Source organism: Salarias fasciatus, chromosome 8, assembly GCF_902148845.1.
Source record: "Salarias fasciatus chromosome 8, fSalaFa1.1, whole genome shotgun sequence".
Lineage (NCBI taxonomy): Eukaryota > Metazoa > Chordata > Actinopteri > Blenniiformes > Blenniidae > Salarias > Salarias fasciatus.
This window is the reverse complement of record NC_043752.1, coordinates 3,979,057-3,994,321: the sequence shown is the minus strand read 5'-3', so window position 1 is coordinate 3,994,321 and position 15,265 is coordinate 3,979,057. Positions and strand designations below refer to the sequence as shown.

At 46.9% G+C, this 15,265-nt stretch overlaps 2 protein-coding genes across 3 annotated transcripts; both read left to right on the top strand.

Annotated features, from left to right (window-relative positions):
* The first annotated feature begins 1,373 nt into the window (after positions 1-1,373).
* Positions 1,374-7,905, top strand: LOC115393713 (SUN domain-containing protein 2-like). Its single transcript, XM_030098822.1, has 19 exons — positions 1,374-1,674; positions 2,035-2,214; positions 2,528-2,635; positions 2,852-2,932; positions 3,527-3,634; positions 3,788-3,886; positions 4,131-4,200; positions 4,716-4,762; positions 5,234-5,409; positions 5,561-5,815; positions 5,891-5,983; positions 6,068-6,138; positions 6,224-6,368; positions 6,444-6,680; positions 6,778-6,862; positions 6,964-7,079; positions 7,144-7,311; positions 7,388-7,480; positions 7,571-7,905. The coding sequence occupies exons 1-19, from the start codon at positions 1,374-1,376 to the stop codon at positions 7,685-7,687; spliced, it is 2,550 nt and encodes an 849-aa protein (XP_029954682.1). The 3' UTR covers positions 7,688-7,905.
* Positions 7,906-12,029: 4,124 nt separating this feature from the next.
* LOC115393297 (microfibril-associated glycoprotein 4-like) lies at positions 12,030-15,131 on the top strand. Of its 2 annotated transcripts, XM_030098206.1 has the most exons (7): positions 12,030-12,038; positions 12,188-12,222; positions 12,971-13,135; positions 13,235-13,273; positions 13,343-13,439; positions 14,459-14,623; positions 14,710-15,131. In XM_030098206.1, exons 2-7 carry the CDS (start codon positions 12,217-12,219, stop codon positions 14,961-14,963), a joined length of 726 nt encoding a protein of 241 aa, XP_029954066.1. In that variant the 5' UTR covers positions 12,030-12,038; positions 12,188-12,216; the 3' UTR covers positions 14,964-15,131. The 2 variants fall into 2 exon arrangements, with proteins under 2 accessions (XP_029954066.1, XP_029954065.1); XM_030098205.1 differs by lacking the exon at positions 12,030-12,038 and having other exon boundaries at positions 12,199-12,222; positions 12,968-13,135.
* The last annotated feature ends 134 nt before the right edge of the window (positions 15,132-15,265 follow it).

Sequence of the window (15,265 nt, the reverse complement as noted above, 5' to 3'; positions counted from 1 at the left end):
GGTAAACTTTATATTTCTACCTTTTTCAGCCTCGCTGTTCCAAGGATAAAATATTTAAACACCATTTAGTCTAGAGGGAATTCACAGGAAATACATTGAGACAAAGCAATTACGATGACCCTAGTAAATAATATAAAAACGTTTTGGACACAACGGCGATAAAATAAGTAAAATATCTATTGTTTAACATAAACCCTGAGCAAATAGTAGTGTTTCAAGTCCTGATTTGAAAAGAACTCTGTCGGGAACTAAAAGCTGCTTCACCGAGTTTGAAACCTGTTCCTGGGACCTCGGGGTTCTGGATGGTTCTGAGCCTTCGCGTGAATCTCTGGTGCATTTTGGCACGAGACCATTAAAAGCTTTGTGGATTTTCTCAGATTTTCAAGTGGATCTTTTGACACAAAGGTAGCCAGAGCAGTGACATGCACCAAACATGAAAAGCATGTTTATTTCTACTGATTTTATTAAGTCACTAAAGTTTATTGAAAATACAGTCCTGAACTCGAGCTTAATAATATGTGTGTGATCACTTGTGTCTTTATAGCAGCAGGTTGAACCTCCTCCGTCCTTGGTGTTGTGGCTTCAGAGACCTAAATCACCTTTCTTTTTTGTTCTCATGATCACTTCTCTTCAGCAGCTCATCTTCACCACCTCACTTACAGGTGGATATTCATTTCGGATGGTGGCGCCCCCTGCAGGTGCAGCCTGATCCGTACAGGTTATAATTGGCTGCCAGTGAGGGCTGCTGGGTAATCCAGAGGCTTAGCCACTGTTCAGAGTGAACACACCAGAGGAGGAGGAGGAGGAGACCCTCAGGTGAATCTCTGCTGGCTACTGCACACACTCGGTTCAGGTTCAAGGTCCGTGTTTGTGTGTGATGATAAAACAGCTGATCTGTGTGTGTGTGTTTGAGTGGGCGGAGCCTCAGCGGATGACTGAGCAGCTTCGACCAGGAAGTGTGAGCAGGTTAAAGGTTTAACTTAAACTGAAGCTGCACACATCGCTGAGGGTTTGTGTGTGTGTGCGTGCGTATATATGTGTGTGTGTGTGTGCGTGTGTGTGGGCGCATGTGTGTGTGTACTCTGTTATGAATGACGAAGATGAAGACCTGCAGAGTTGGGGCTGGACTGATCTGTGTGTATCTTCACAACTTCGGGAATAATTACTGTAAACTGACGTCAGTAATAGTTTTATTGATCTGCCCGGGTTCACCCGGGGTCAACTGGGGTCACCTGAGGTCACGAGGAGGTTGAATTGCTGTAATGGGAGTGAGACTGGACATCGGCTCACTGTACTCTGTTTGAATGCAATATTCCAGCTCCGGTTACTCCTCTCTTCGGTGGGACTGGGAGGAGGAGGCGCAGACGGGAGCCATGTCCAGACGGAGCCTGCGGCTGGAGGCCAGCCTCCTGGACCGCAGCCTGCCGCACAGCAGCGCCTCCTTCAGTGCAGGAGCAGCCAGCTGGAGGAACGCCTCCTCCAGGTCGCTGAGGTCTCGCGGCTCCCAGCAGCTCTCCACCTCCTGCTCCGAGTCGCTCCTCCTCCCCCGGACTCCCCTGAAGTCGGCCGGTCCATCTCTTCTCAACAGCAGCGTGGCCTCGGACGCCTCCCTCATCTCCTCCCTGCTGGAGGAGTCCACCATCCAGGAGTCCACCCTGGTCGACACACTCTGGGGTACGCCTCCTCGCCTCCTCCGCTCCTTCACCTCCTCTCAGAATCCAGGTTCTAACAAACGTTTTCCTCCTCAGGGTTGGACAATGACTGCGACATTAAAGGTAAATTAATGCCTCCTTTTCCTCCTCCTCCTGTGAGATTGACTGATGTGTCAAATCAGTGTAAAATCTTATTGAATGTTGAAATGTTAGCATCAGTGCTAAAACATAAGTTGACTCTTTCTTCATCACACATGGAGAAAGTCAGTTTTCAAAGCAGATCCTGTCCGGTGTGTGTCGAGTTCATCTTATCACCACTTTATTTCCATTCTGCATGCAGATCAGAATGTTCTCCTCCTCACTGTGTGTGTTTGTGTTGCAGAGAGCGCCGCCGCGGTGGAGGAGAGCAGCGCTGCGCTCAAGCCTCCGCTCAGCAGGCTGTACTGCACCAACTGCGAGGCGTCCTGCTCCTCCTGCGCCGCCGCCTCCGGTCAGACGGAGCTCGGAGAGGAGGAGGCATCGACGGTGTACAGAGGAGGGAGGAGCAGGAGGAGGCGCGAGAGTGAGAGAGACACACACACACACACACACTCTTATTCTTTTCACTTTTAAATTACATTTCACTTATTCATGTTGAACTTTTGATAGTTTTTCATATTTTAATCAGTGTTTCTAGAAAGAAAAGCTGTTGAGAAATGCGATATTGATATATTGAAATGATTTTGTTGTTTTCTAGTGATATACAGTCAACATTTAAAACTCTTCTTGGCTTTCTTTGTTTTTTTTAATTAGAAACTGTGAAATTTAAAGTTTCCTCATCTCGAACTCAACATTTTGGAGCATCAGATGCATTTATTGATCCTTTCCCCTTCCAGATGTTCTGCAGGTTGTGGGTGATGCAACCGCTCGATGCTTTGAGCTGCTGCTGCACACCTGCCAGGTGTTAGTGGGGTCAAAGGTCACGCAGGAGGACAGACGAGCAGGTAGGATGTAGAGGTTTCAGGTGTCCGGGTTGCTTCAGCTGAGCTGCTCCCTGTCACTTTGGCTGTTTCCACGGTGAAATGCAAATCTCCTGCGCCTCCTGCCTGCTCCTGAGCTCACTCCTCTCTCACTCCTCTCTCACTCCTCTCTCTCTCCTCTCACTCCTCTCTCTCTCCTCTCTCTCTCCTCTCACTCCTCTCTCTCTCCTCTCCCTGCAGCTCGACCTGCTCCTCCAGGAGTCATGAGCCTGAAGGAGGCGCCGGCCCAGACGAAGGAGGTGCAGCCCGCCGGATCGCTGTGTGAGTGCGACACACACTCAGTGGTTGAAGTTCATGTGCAGAAGTGAAGGCGAGCAGGCAGAACGTGTGTTTGACTCCATCTGGTGAATTAAACCTGGCGATAATCAAACACCCTGCAGTCGTCAAACTCTACCTTCATTCATGTAGAGTAAAAATGTTTCACAGTGTTTCTTAAGGATTAGCTGCGGTGCTAGCGTTAGCTTCAGAGGAATGCAAAGTCTCCTGACCACAGACTGAAACATGTCGGACGGGAGGACAGCGCCTCGGCTCTTTGGGAGCTTTCTGTCCGTCTGACCCATTTGCAGCCGACTGGAGTTTCCTCTGCAGCTCTGAACTCCTTCAGCCGTGAGACTCGCTCTGTTTAACGTCTCCGTTTGTGCCTCGAAGCTGTGAAGCGTTGATCTCAGTAACTGAAACTTTTCCATCTCTTCCATCACACTTTAGTTTGCACTGTCCCTGGATGCTCTCTGCACTGCTGCACCTCTCTCACTCTCTCATGCACACAGTTGACTGAAATTTCAGCAGTGTTCACCCCGGCTCTGTTTTCATGATGTGAACGTTTCCTGTCTGAACGTTGCGTGTGAAAACCAACAGGTGACGACTGTCAGGAGGCGCAGCGCTCTGGGTCAGACGCCGCCTCCTCTTCCTCCTCCTCCTCCTCCTCTGTACTGAGCCTCCTGCGGAGCTCTGCAGCTTTCACAGGTTCACTCAGTCTCTTCTGTTACACAGAATGTCAGCTCGATCGCCCCCTGCTGGTGGTGGTTGGAATGGCAGCAGCAATGTAGCGAGGCAGAGGAGATCAGATGAAGGGAGATCGTTTTGTGCGTGTTTTAACTCTTCCTCCTCGTCCTGCAGCCTGGACTCTGTCTCTGCTGGCTCACACAGCCGCTGCAGTCCTCTGGCCTGTGATCAGCGAGACGCTCAGAGCCGCGTGGAGCAGTGGACGCTCTGCAGGTCACCTCCGCCGTGTCCGATTCCCCCACCGACCGGGCCTTTGCTGCTCTCCTCCTTTCATTCCTGCTCTGACCGAGGTTTCCAGGCTGCCGTAGGAGTGTGTGCTCCTCCTCCTGCTCCTCTTCAACTCTGTGTGTTGGTGAAGGATTCCTGCCCTGTGGAGCTCTGAGCTGCATGCCGTGGAAAGGGTTCGCTTCCTGTGCTCCGTTGCATGATATTAACTTGCGTGTGTGTGTGTGTGTAGGTGGGCTGCTTGCTGGTGTGTTGGGCCCTCCGTGCAGACGGTGGCGTCGCTCCTGCAGCAGTTTGATACGGTGAGTTAATCAGCCAGTTTCTCCCTGAAGCGCTCATCAGTAACTCATCACCTCCTCTGCCCCACTGCATTCTGGGTAAATGAGCGGCGTTACTTTAAGAGAACTGTAACAGATGGAAATGGCTGAAACGGGCATTTCAGGAGATTATCTTCAGTCGTTTTTGGTTTGAAAAAGAAACGAAGACGCGGATGTTACAAAACTTGTTTGTTTTTTTTTGCAAGAAAATCCTTTTTTCGGTGAATAAAACTTTTTTAAAAAGTAAAGGAAGAAAGTCCTATTAAAAGAAACAGAATTTGTTTCATACTTAAGTGTTTAGTTTTTTTTTTTCTCTCAAAAGTTACTTTATAATCAACATACAGTCTTTGGTTTGTAACCATGAAGGTTTTGAGTTGATGGTTTAAAAAAAGAAAATTATTTTTTAAATATTTGGTTCAAATTATTCAGTATAAATTTTTTCATGGTAAAACCTGTCACTGTAATGAAAGGTTGATGTTTTCCGCGTCCTCTCCCTGCAGGTCTCCCCTCGGGCTCCTCCTGCTCTTCCTCCTCCTCCTCCTCCTCGGTGAGTCAGTGTGACTGACGGCTCTGTGCACACCACATTTCAAAAACACGCTTTTGTTTTTTCCCTTCCTGAAAAGTTTTCCGATCACACGGCGACGTTTTGGAAACATCTGTTTACACCACAAAGACGGAAAATCCGTTTGCTATGGTCGTGCTCCACATGCACAGTAACGTCTTAGAAAAGTTGCGTTTTCACCGGTTTCCATGGAGACGGAACATTTTCAAATGTCAATGTGAATTTTTTTTTAACACATAAAACCTAATATTCAGTATAAATATCCAACCTGAGTTTCTTCATGAATCCATAATTAAAGCCACAGAATCCACTGACTGTCGGCTCATCCAGTAAACGGGCGTGGAGTCCAGTGCTAATGCTAATGCTAATGCTAACAGTGAGGACGGAGGACAGACGTCCTGTAACGTGGAGTTTACGAGGAGAAACCACTGAAGTGAGGAATCCTCCCCCCCTCAGGCGTGACTTGGTTCGGTCCGCCCGCTCTGCAGTCGGTCCTCGTCTCTGATTGGACGACGGCGCTCTCTGGAGTTTACCACCCCGAGTCCTCCGAAAGCCAATCGGGAGAGGAGGCCATGCGGCCGCAGGAGGAGGCGCCGCCGCTGGGAGCGGCAGAGACGGGCGTAGAGGAGGAGGTGACAGGGGACACACACACACACACACACACACACACCTTAACAAAAATCATAAAAACACCCAGAAAGAAACGGATGCAGTAACTTTCCATCCAGAAGAGGCCGCTGCAGAGCGCCGATCCAGACCTGCTCTGCTCTCGGTGCCTCGCAGGAAGCGGCGGTCTCGGCGGCGGCCTCGGTGGAGTGGGCGCGCGTCTCCCGCGTGGAGCAGCGTCTGGCGGCGCTGTGGGAGCGGGTGGAGGCCGGAGGCCGGCGGGCGGAGCGCCGACACGACGAGGTGCTGCGTCTGCACGCCGCCCTGCAGCGGCAGCGGGACGGCGAGGGGGCGTGGCTAAACCAGCTCCTGGACCGGCAGCTGTCGGAGATCCGGAGGCGGCTGGACAGAGACCGCCAGCAGAGGGAGCAGGTGCCGACTCGTCTCCCAGCATGCTTAGCTTCAGCCTTCTCAGCAGCGACGTCTCTGAGTGTTTTGTGCGCTCAGGTCCGGCAGGCGGACCTGCTGCAGCAGGACGCTCACACAGCGCGCCTGGATCAGCTGGAGCTGCAGCTAAAGGCGCTAACCGCCAAGACTCAGGTGAGAGGCAGAGCTGAAGGTGCTAACCGCTAAGACTCAGTGGTTGAGCTGTGTGTGTGTGTGTGTGTGTGTGTGTGTGTACAGGAGGTTCATTGGAACCATGAAGTTGCCACTTCTGCGCCTGAGTCCGCCTCCACCCTCCCAGCAGCCGTCAGGTATCCCCCATCCTCCTCGACCTCGCCATCAGGACGGCTGCAGAGCTCACATGTTGAAGTCTCCCGGTTCGATCCCCTCCTGCAGCGTCGGGGCGGACCGCCGGTCGCACGACGCGCTGGCGGCCGAGGTGGCCCGGTTGGAGGCGGCTCTGCGGGACGTGAGGCGGGACGTGGACGGCCTGTCGGGGTGCGGGAGCGGCTGCCGGCAGCTCGCCACGGCGCAGCAGGACGTGAGTCCGCGTTCGATTCCTCGATCCTTCATGACCAGCGCCCCGAGCGACGCCGACACCGACCTCTCTGCTCAGATTTCAGGACAGATCGCCGCCCAGGTGCGGGCGGAGCTCCAGGCTCTGGAGTGGGGAGCGGGAGGCGGCGAAGCGCTGCTGCAGCGGCTGTCGCAGCGCTGCGTCAGCCACGCCCACCTGCAGGAGGCGCTGTCCGCCCTGCAGCGCCGCGTCCTGCACGGCGCCGGCCCGCAGCCGGACCAGCAGTGCAGCGACGGGTCGCTCAGCGACTCCGCCGGGTCCTCTGTGACCGCCGAGGTGAGGGGGCGGGGCCAGTGAGCGCCGTTTGGTTTCCGTAGCGACTGCTCCGTTTCTCCGAGCTGCTCGTCTCCTCACACAGTCGGGTCTCTCGCAGGACGTCCATCAGATGGTGGCAGACGCTCTGCGGTTGTTCTCCGAGGACCGGACCGGCATGGCGGACTACGCCCTGGAGTCCGGAGGTCAGAGAGTCCAGTCTGTCGCTTCATCGTGAACCAGTGTGAAAGTCTCACTCTCTCACACACTCACACACACACACTGTGTGTCTGCTGTGGTCCTGCAGGGGGCAGCATCCTGAGCACTCGCTGCTCGGAGACGTACGAGACGAAGGCGGCGCTGCTCAGCCTGTTCGGCGTTCCGCTCTGGTATTTCTCCCAGTCGCCCCGAGTCGTGATCCAGGTTAGTGAACGCGGCACCGGGCGCTCCCTCCAGCACCGTCCCTGACCCCGCCGTCCCTCCGCAGCCCGACGTCCATCCCGGGAACTGCTGGGCCTTCCGGGGCTCCTCGGGTTTCCTGGTGATCCGGCTGTCGATGCGGATCCGGCCCACCGCCGTCACCCTGGAGCACATCTCCCGCGCCCTGGCTCCCAGCCGGCAGCTGCTCAGCGCGCCGCGGGACTTCAGCGTCTACGTAAGAGCCGGAGCGGCGCCCGCCGGCGAGAGACGCCCCGTCCGCCTCCCGTCTGATCCCGACGCGTCCGTTTCAGGGTCTGGACCACGAGAGCGAGGAGAGGGGGACGCTGCTGGGGACGTTCAGCTACGACCAGGACGGAGACGCGCTGCAGACCTTCCTGGTCACGGTGGGAGGAGCGCAGCGGAGACGCTCTGCAGCTTCCTGTCAGTCGAGTAACGGTGTGTGTGTGTGTGTGTGTGTGTGTGTGGTTCGGCAGGACGACTCCCAGAAGACCTTCCAGATCGTGGAGGTTCAGGTTCTGTCTAACTGGGGTCATCCGGACTACACCTGTCTGTACCGGATCAGGGTTCACGGCACGCCGGCCGCCGCCTGACACCTCCAGGACCTCCCGCGGGACTGAAGCGTTTCCTCAGCATCGTTCTGTTTCATGTTTCCACGGCGGCGAGGCCGAGAGGGAAACGGACGCTCACGGTGCGAAGACGCACTTCCGGTCTGAGCCTCGGCGTTTTTATTTCCTGTCAGGTGGACGACTTGAACGGCGAGCAGAAACCCGACTCGCCCGCTTGTTTTAATTCTGTGAATGTTTTCAACTGTTGCTTTTCTTTTTTTTTTTTTTTTCTTTTTTAGCTTTTTGGATTAAAAATAAATAAATACGTGAAGTGAAAGCTCTTGCTCTGGATTTCCTGTCAGCATCCGATGAGGAAACAAGATTAAAGTGAAGCAACTCTTCAAATGAAAGAAGCAACTTTTCACTGGAAAGCAGGTCAGGTGACGTGAGCTCCTGGTTCTCGTCCAACAAAACCGAAACAAATGCTCTGGTTTTTTTTTTTTTTTTACTTCTAAATTAAAAAGCAGAGGAGTGTCTGATGACTGAAGCAGCAGTGATGGTTCCTCTCTGAAGAGCTTCAGCATGAAGCTCCGTCCTGTCCAGGAGACCTCAGGGTCTCGAACGGCTCTAAAATGACAAAAAGTGTCGAACTGAAAGGTGAGAGAGCGATGAACTCTGTCCTATGTATACACCGTTTAAAAAAAAAAAAAAGATTGTTTCCGCAGTCAACAGAATTTCAGCTTCGAATTTGCGCTAAAACATTTTCCTTTATAGTAAATATATTAATTCAGTTGTTTTTATGAGTGAAATTGAGTCAATATTTTAAGAAAAATATTTTGCAGAAACATAACGACGCATAAAAATAAATATTGTGCCTCAAAATGTGGCACTTTTACTACGAAAAGTCAAAATGCCGTAGTATGAAACATTGCCATTGTCTACAGTTCAAGCTGTGTTCACAGAAACACCTTCTGACTTACCCAATTAATGTGTTTGAAAAAAAAAAAGCTACACCACGAATATGGTCTTTTATTGGTAAATAATATGAATTAAACAAAAAATTCATTGTAGGCATGTAAGTATTTCATTCGGTGTTGCATATTTTGTGCAATATTACATGCACAGACGTTTATCTGAGGAAATAAAGTCTGATTCCCACAAGACTGAGGGTAAAGTGAGTAGAGACAGGCCACTGTGTCCAAAATGTATTTTGAAATATATTTTTTCACAGATAACAAGCCAAGACTATCAAATCTCAGTTTTGAAAAACACAATCTTTTCTTTTAATGACAAAAAAGTGAAACCGGGTCCCACAGACCCAAAGATCGTGCAAGGATTAATGAATAAGGGTTAAAGCAGCAGCACCGCGACAAAACATCCCTTCAGACTGGATCAGTTGATAAACAACTCCAGCAGATCTGGAAAAATCAGATTCACAGCAAGAGGAAATAAAATCTCCTGTCCAGCTCTCCCTCACCTGCATGCAGCTGATTTACAATTTATCACTGTAGAATCTGCAGCATTTTTAAATCCGTGTAAGTTTACCTGTTGTAGTCTTTACATGAAAAACATTAGTTGTTAGATACACTCTCCGTTTCCAGCACAAACGTACAGTGTGTGCACTTTATTATTAAAAATGGCTGCAAAAATCAAGGCGTACAATCAAGACATGAACAACAACAACAACAATTCAGTTAATTATCGTGTGTTTTTCAAGGAATGAAAGTTAAAATTGCAGTGTTTGGCTTACAAATATGTAATTTATTCATTAAAAAAACAACTATGCAAGGCAGCAAGAAAATATGTAAAAAAAAAAAAAATCCCCATCTTTCTTTATTTGCGTTGATATTATTTGAAAAACTATATAGTTACAGTAATGAAACTTTACTGTTGTGGTTTTACAATTTTTCACTGTAAATTCTATGGACCTTGTTTTTTTACAGTGTTTAATATGTGTCAAATGTTACATGAGTAAATACTGATATTGCTCATTTGAAATTTTGTCATTTTTATATTAGAACATTTTATTTTTATTTAATCATTTTTTTAACTGTATCTACTTTAATGACAACCACTCCCGAATATTCTCCTGGGATTAGTAAAACACTCTATTTAGTTTTAAAATTTGTGAATTTTGTGATGTTTGTAAAGCTTGTAAATTTGTGAAGTTTGTAAAATCTGCAACGCAGAAATGAGTGAGGATTTGTTCTTCTGCAACAGCTGAGATCCTGCAGAACCCTGGAGCTGGAGGGGTGAGAACACAGTGCCTCTGTTTCTATGAAAGATCACAACATGAATATAAGAGTGTCAACATCTATAAAAAAAAAAAAAAAAAAAAAAAAAAATTACAACACTTAACATTAAAAAGCACACGATGAGTAAAAGACAGGAAATAAAGTGTGGAATTGAAAATCTGCAGTGTTCCAAGACACGATGCCGAATAATGTTCAGTTTTCATATGAGAGAAGATCTTGATCTGAAAACAACTTAATATAAAAGTGACCCAATCTGCACAAAATCTAGGGCTACCCAGGAAATGGGTTGGAAAAATCACCCAGCAGGTTTCAGAGTGTGGACTGCTGCTGTGTCCTCAGTTATTTCATGTAGAGTCTAATGAACGATTTGAGGTGAAGATGTTTTTACCTGCTGTGTGTGACATCTGAACGCATAGTGAGGTTTTGATCACAGGAGAACTGGTTTTGAGGTGATGCAAGAAAGAGAAGGAGTTGCAGGAATGTTCAAAATGGTGATTCTTCTCTTCCCTTCAGCCACAAAATCATCAACTCCCTGGTTTTGAGGTGATAGTTTGATTTTGACAGAAATGTCTGAGGTTTTGTGAATGTAGTGTGGATTTTTGGATTTGTGTTTAAGGTTTTGAGAAAATGGATGGAGGTTTCAAGAAATGTGTTTTAGCAATTGTGAAAAACTGTAAAATCTGTGGTTGAACATCAATTTGACATCACGGTGCCCACTAGGGGGCCTCAAGCGTGTTCAGAAAATGACGTTTTCACTCATCTACAGGAGTAACCAAGCCTGAGCATTTATTTATTTATTTATTTTTTAAGTTCCACTTTGACAGCCGTTTCCACCAGTCATCTGATGATGGAAATATTGTTCGATTGGATTCCCTGAAAGTCAGAGAGTTGAGAAAGTCAGCTTCCCATTTTTTCACGTGTCCTGATGCACCGAGTGCGACTCAGAGGAGGTTTGCTGTCTGGGAGGAGGTGATCTGTCCTCTGAGGATGACATAGCGAACTGCTCTGGAAATAAAGAGAGGAAGTGAAAATCTGCAGATGTCCTAACATCCAAAGAAAGTTAAAAAAAAAAAAAAACTCTCAGCGTTGTTCTTTTGTTTGTTTTAATTAGAAAGAAGACCTTGTCTCAAAGAAACTGAGTCAGAGAAGTTCCTGTTTTCTGAGGTGAAACTGATGATGAACAAACCAAACGGTGTTCAGGAGGTCTGATGTCAATTCAAACCATCTACATTATTGCATTATTTATTATTTTACAATCCCCAAATGGCACAAGTTCAGTTTAGATTCAGTGATCATTTGTTTGTGTGAAACCATTGTGTCGAAATCTTTTTTTTGGGGGGGTCTATAAACATTCTAACTGTGTGATCTTGATTTCCTCATTCAATCCCATTTTTGCAGATGATAATGTTTGACGATAACTTATGTGTTTCGATGAATTTCTGTAATCTTTGTGCTACAGTATAATTTTCTAGAGTTTTTCAGAATTGTGGTAATAAAGAGACAGCTTGTCTTTCCTCAGCAACACAGATTTTGTATAGTCATTGTTGGTTGGTAAAAGTACTGATTTGGAAACACAAGGTCCAGATGAGAGACTTTTAATAGCTGAGAGCCATTTTTCATTATGTTATTCAATATATCCCAAAGTTACATTCCTATTACTTATTAATTCTAACCTAATCTGCAAAGCCTTATAATCTTGGTGAATTTATTTCCAGATTTTTTGGCATTTAACTTCTGCTTCCTTTGTGATTTTTCTGAAAAATACCCTGAAAAGTGCATTTTTCTTTTAACAGGATTTTTGTAATCTACTTGTAATCCAGACTCTTACGGAACAGCTGTAATAACGGTTTGTAGAATTTGCCGGATTCTGTAAATTGGTGAGAATTGTGGAGTCGGTGAAATTAGCTGAGACGGTGGAGGATAATTCAATCCGTTACTCGCTGATTTGGTGAATTTCTGTTGACTTTTTCTGAAAAGAGGAAGTGTAGGAGCTGTTCCGGTAAAACAGTCTGGTTCTACCATTTCCCAACCGCAGAGGTGTTCCAGTGGATGGACGAACCTCCTCCTGCAGATAAAAGCAGAGACTCTTCGACGCTCCGACACGCTGGAGCTGAAGGAACCTGACGATCCGTCTCCTGCAGGTGAGTCTGGACAGGTCGGCGGAGTCAGGCCTCATTCTTCCATCTCTGACCTGACTGAGTTGCTTGAGACTGTTGAAATGTGTGTGTGTTTGTTTGTTTTTTTCACCTTGTTTCTGATCATCTGCTCCATGATGTCTTGTGTCAAACAGATCTCAGATCAGTCGTCACCACTGGGACCATGAGGGTGAGTGTGTTTTAACCTCCATCCAGTTTCTGATGAAACACTTCAAAACAAAGTCTAATTCATCTCCGTAACTTTACAACTTCAAAAACGTTCCTGAGGACTATTTTATCAGTTCAAGACAATTTATTGATAATGTTTGAGTTGTCATATTATTTATCAATCCAGGAACTACATGGTATGGAAACATAATGGAAGATACAATTTTTTTAAAGTTATAAATGTTTTTTTTTTTTAGTGTAAAAGGGCCACAAATTGGGAGTTACAAAATAAAAGTTGATAGATAAAAACAATTTTCTGATTCTTCTTGGAAAAAGATGCTTCACTATGAACTCTGTATATATCTGATTTGTAAGGGTTTTTTTTTTTTAATACATCCTTGATTTTTGATTTCATTTGATTTATTTTGTACTATCCTATTATTTCAGCGTTTCTCTACATATATGGTTACACTTTCTGCACTTTTAATCTCTCCTTCGATGTAGTTAAGTTCATAACCATCCAGCTCAAAATCCGTTTTTTGAATCTGCATTCAAACAAGTTTCAGATTTGGCACTAAACTGAAACGGATTCATCAATTTTAACCCATTTAAAACAATACATTTTGCTGCTGCTGCTGAAATAGACAACACATTAATTTTACAGTTCAGCTTCCTCACAGGGTGGAGTTGGGTGGAGCAGTTCCTATTTCGGCAGAAAAGTGTCTCAGATCTGAAGCTGCTGTCTGAAGGCTCCTCCTCTGTTCCAGCAGCCGTCGCTCCACCTCCTCCTGCTCCTCCTGCCTCCTCTGCTCACCAGCTCTTGTCCTCCTCCTCCTCCTCCTCCTCTCCATGTGGACTGCAAAGAAATCCACGATGCAGACGTCAGCCTACCCAGCGGGGTGTACACCATCTACCCCACTGCCTCCGGTGTGCAGGTAAGCTGTAGCTGGCGACCGTGGCAACCAGATAACCAATCTTCTTGTTAAAGTAGATTTCAAAAGTCAAGTTGACTCGCTCTGTGTGTGTGTGTGCAGGTGTTCTGTGAAATGAAGGACTTTGACGGAGGGTGGACGGTGAGTAACTCTGCAGCGTTTGAGGATCTGTGTCAGCTGAGCTGAACGGACCTCCGTCCATTTCTGCAGGTGTTCCAGAGGAGGATGGACGGCTCGGTGAACTTCTACAGGCCCTGGGACCTCTACAAAGAGGGCTTCGGCAACGCCGAAGGAGAGTACTGGCTCGGTGAGGAGACACAGACATGGAGAACCGGAACAGCAGAACAGAGACCCGTATGCACAGTCCAAGATCCAAAAGAATAAAAACCACTACATTCAGGGCTCACACAGAGGAATTCATTCACAAAACAAAGCTACAAAATCTACAGGCAAAGGTCTAAATGAAAAAAATCCACATGGTGAACACTGGAACCGCTTCCTCCTTTAAAATGACTGAAATTATTCTGAATCTATTCCTGAAACTATTCTTAAGGTATCCTCAGCTACCTTAAAAGTATCCTTAAAGTATCTTATACTTCCTTAAAACTATTTCAAAGCTAGCTTTAGCCATCCTGAATCATTGGTAAACTACCCTATAATTATTGTTAAACTTCCCGAAAACTACCCTCGAACTATCTTTCAGCTATAGTTAAACTATCTTAAGCTACCTTAAAACTATTGGTAAACTACCCTAAACTGCCTTAAAGCTATGGTTAAACTACCTCAACTAGCTTAAATCTATTCTTAAACTATCCTCCACTACTTTAAATCTATTCTTAAACTTCCCTAAACTACTCTAAACCTATTGTTAAACCACCCTAAACTACCTTAAAGCCATTGTCAAAGTACCTTGAACTAGCTTAAAACTCTTCTTAAAGTTATACGAACCTTGAGACATCCTAAAACGTCTCCCAGACTGGTCTGAAATCTTTCTTAATTCCACCTCGAACAATCCCAAAAACTATCCCCAAAACTTAGGACTAGTTTTAAACCACAGTCAAACTATTAAACGGCTGTCTTGAAACTAGCTCCAAACAAAATTCTATTCAGCCTTATTTGTATTGTACCAAATCTAACGCAGTCATGTCCAGGCACTTTTACAGAGAAAAACCCAACAGTTCCACATGAGCAAGCATGGACGACTGCTGAAAGTGGGAAAAGGAAGAAACCTTTGCAGGACCAGGGTCCGAGGTGGTAGCTTCTGGTTGGGGTGATGCTCCTCAGATGTCTGAACTCCACCCCCGGCATGTTCCTGTGTGCTTTCAGGTCTGGAGCATCTCTTTAACTTGACAAATGGCAAAGACTACCAGCTGGTGGTAGACATGGAGGACTTCGAGGGAAACAGAAGCCACGCTTATTACTCTGTGTTCTCCGTGGACTCCGAGTCTGACGGATACAGGCTGAACGTGTCTGGATTCGTCGGAAAAGAAAGTGGGTGAACACACCCACACCAGCCACAGACACCCGCATGTCCAGCGCCGAGCGGCGGTACCTGACGTTGTTCTGTGTCTCTGTAGAAGACTCCCTGAAACGTCACAACGGACAGAAGTTCTCCACCTTCGACAGAGACCAGGACAACAGCGAAGAAAGCTGTGCCAGGAAATTCATGGGGGCGTTCTGGTACAACAACTGCCTGCACGCAAACCCGAACGGCCTTTATCTGTGGGGATCCCACGACACCCTCTTTGCTGGCGGAATGGAGTGGTACCACTGGAAAGGGTTCAACTACTCCCTGAAGGGCATCCGGATGATGATCCGTCCCAAGCAGTAAACCTGCATGTCGATCTCTACCGTCTCTGTTCAAACTCTCAACAACAATCAATATCCTGAATTACTGTAATGCATTAGTAAAAGTTGCAGCATCTATCCTTAATAACACAAAATTACGGTAATTGACATCTCTTTTTTCGGACTAAATAAAATATCCGCACCAATGTGACTGACTGGTGTGTATTCATCATGCTAAAGGTTTGTGATTCACATGTGAGAGAGGAGCTCTGCTGATTAAACTCCAAAGACGTCCCTTACAGGCAGAACCACAGACATATGAATAGACTTGTCATTGTCACGGAC

What these genes read in the sequence shown, in the direction of transcription:
- LOC115393297 (XM_030098205.1), top strand. An exon ending in CGAAGGAGAGTACTGGCTCG is followed by an intron (nt 13,440 to 14,458) that starts GTGAGGAGACAC and finishes GTGTGCTTTCAG; the next exon opens with GTCTGGAGCATCTCTTTAAC. An exon ending in TGGATTCGTCGGAAAAGAAA is followed by an intron (nt 14,624 to 14,709) that starts GTGGGTGAACAC and finishes GTGTCTCTGTAG; the next exon opens with AAGACTCCCTGAAACGTCAC.
- LOC115393713 (XM_030098822.1), top strand. Translation starts at nt 1,374, where the DNA reads ATGTCCAGACGGAGCCTGCGGCTGGAGGCCAGCCTCCTGGACCGCAGC. An exon ending in CCTCCTCCTCCTCCTCCTCG is followed by an intron (nt 4,763 to 5,233) that starts GTGAGTCAGTGT and finishes TCCCCCCCTCAG; the next exon opens with GCGTGACTTGGTTCGGTCCG. An exon ending in TGCAGACCTTCCTGGTCACG is followed by an intron (nt 7,481 to 7,570) that starts GTGGGAGGAGCG and finishes GTGGTTCGGCAG; the next exon opens with GACGACTCCCAGAAGACCTT.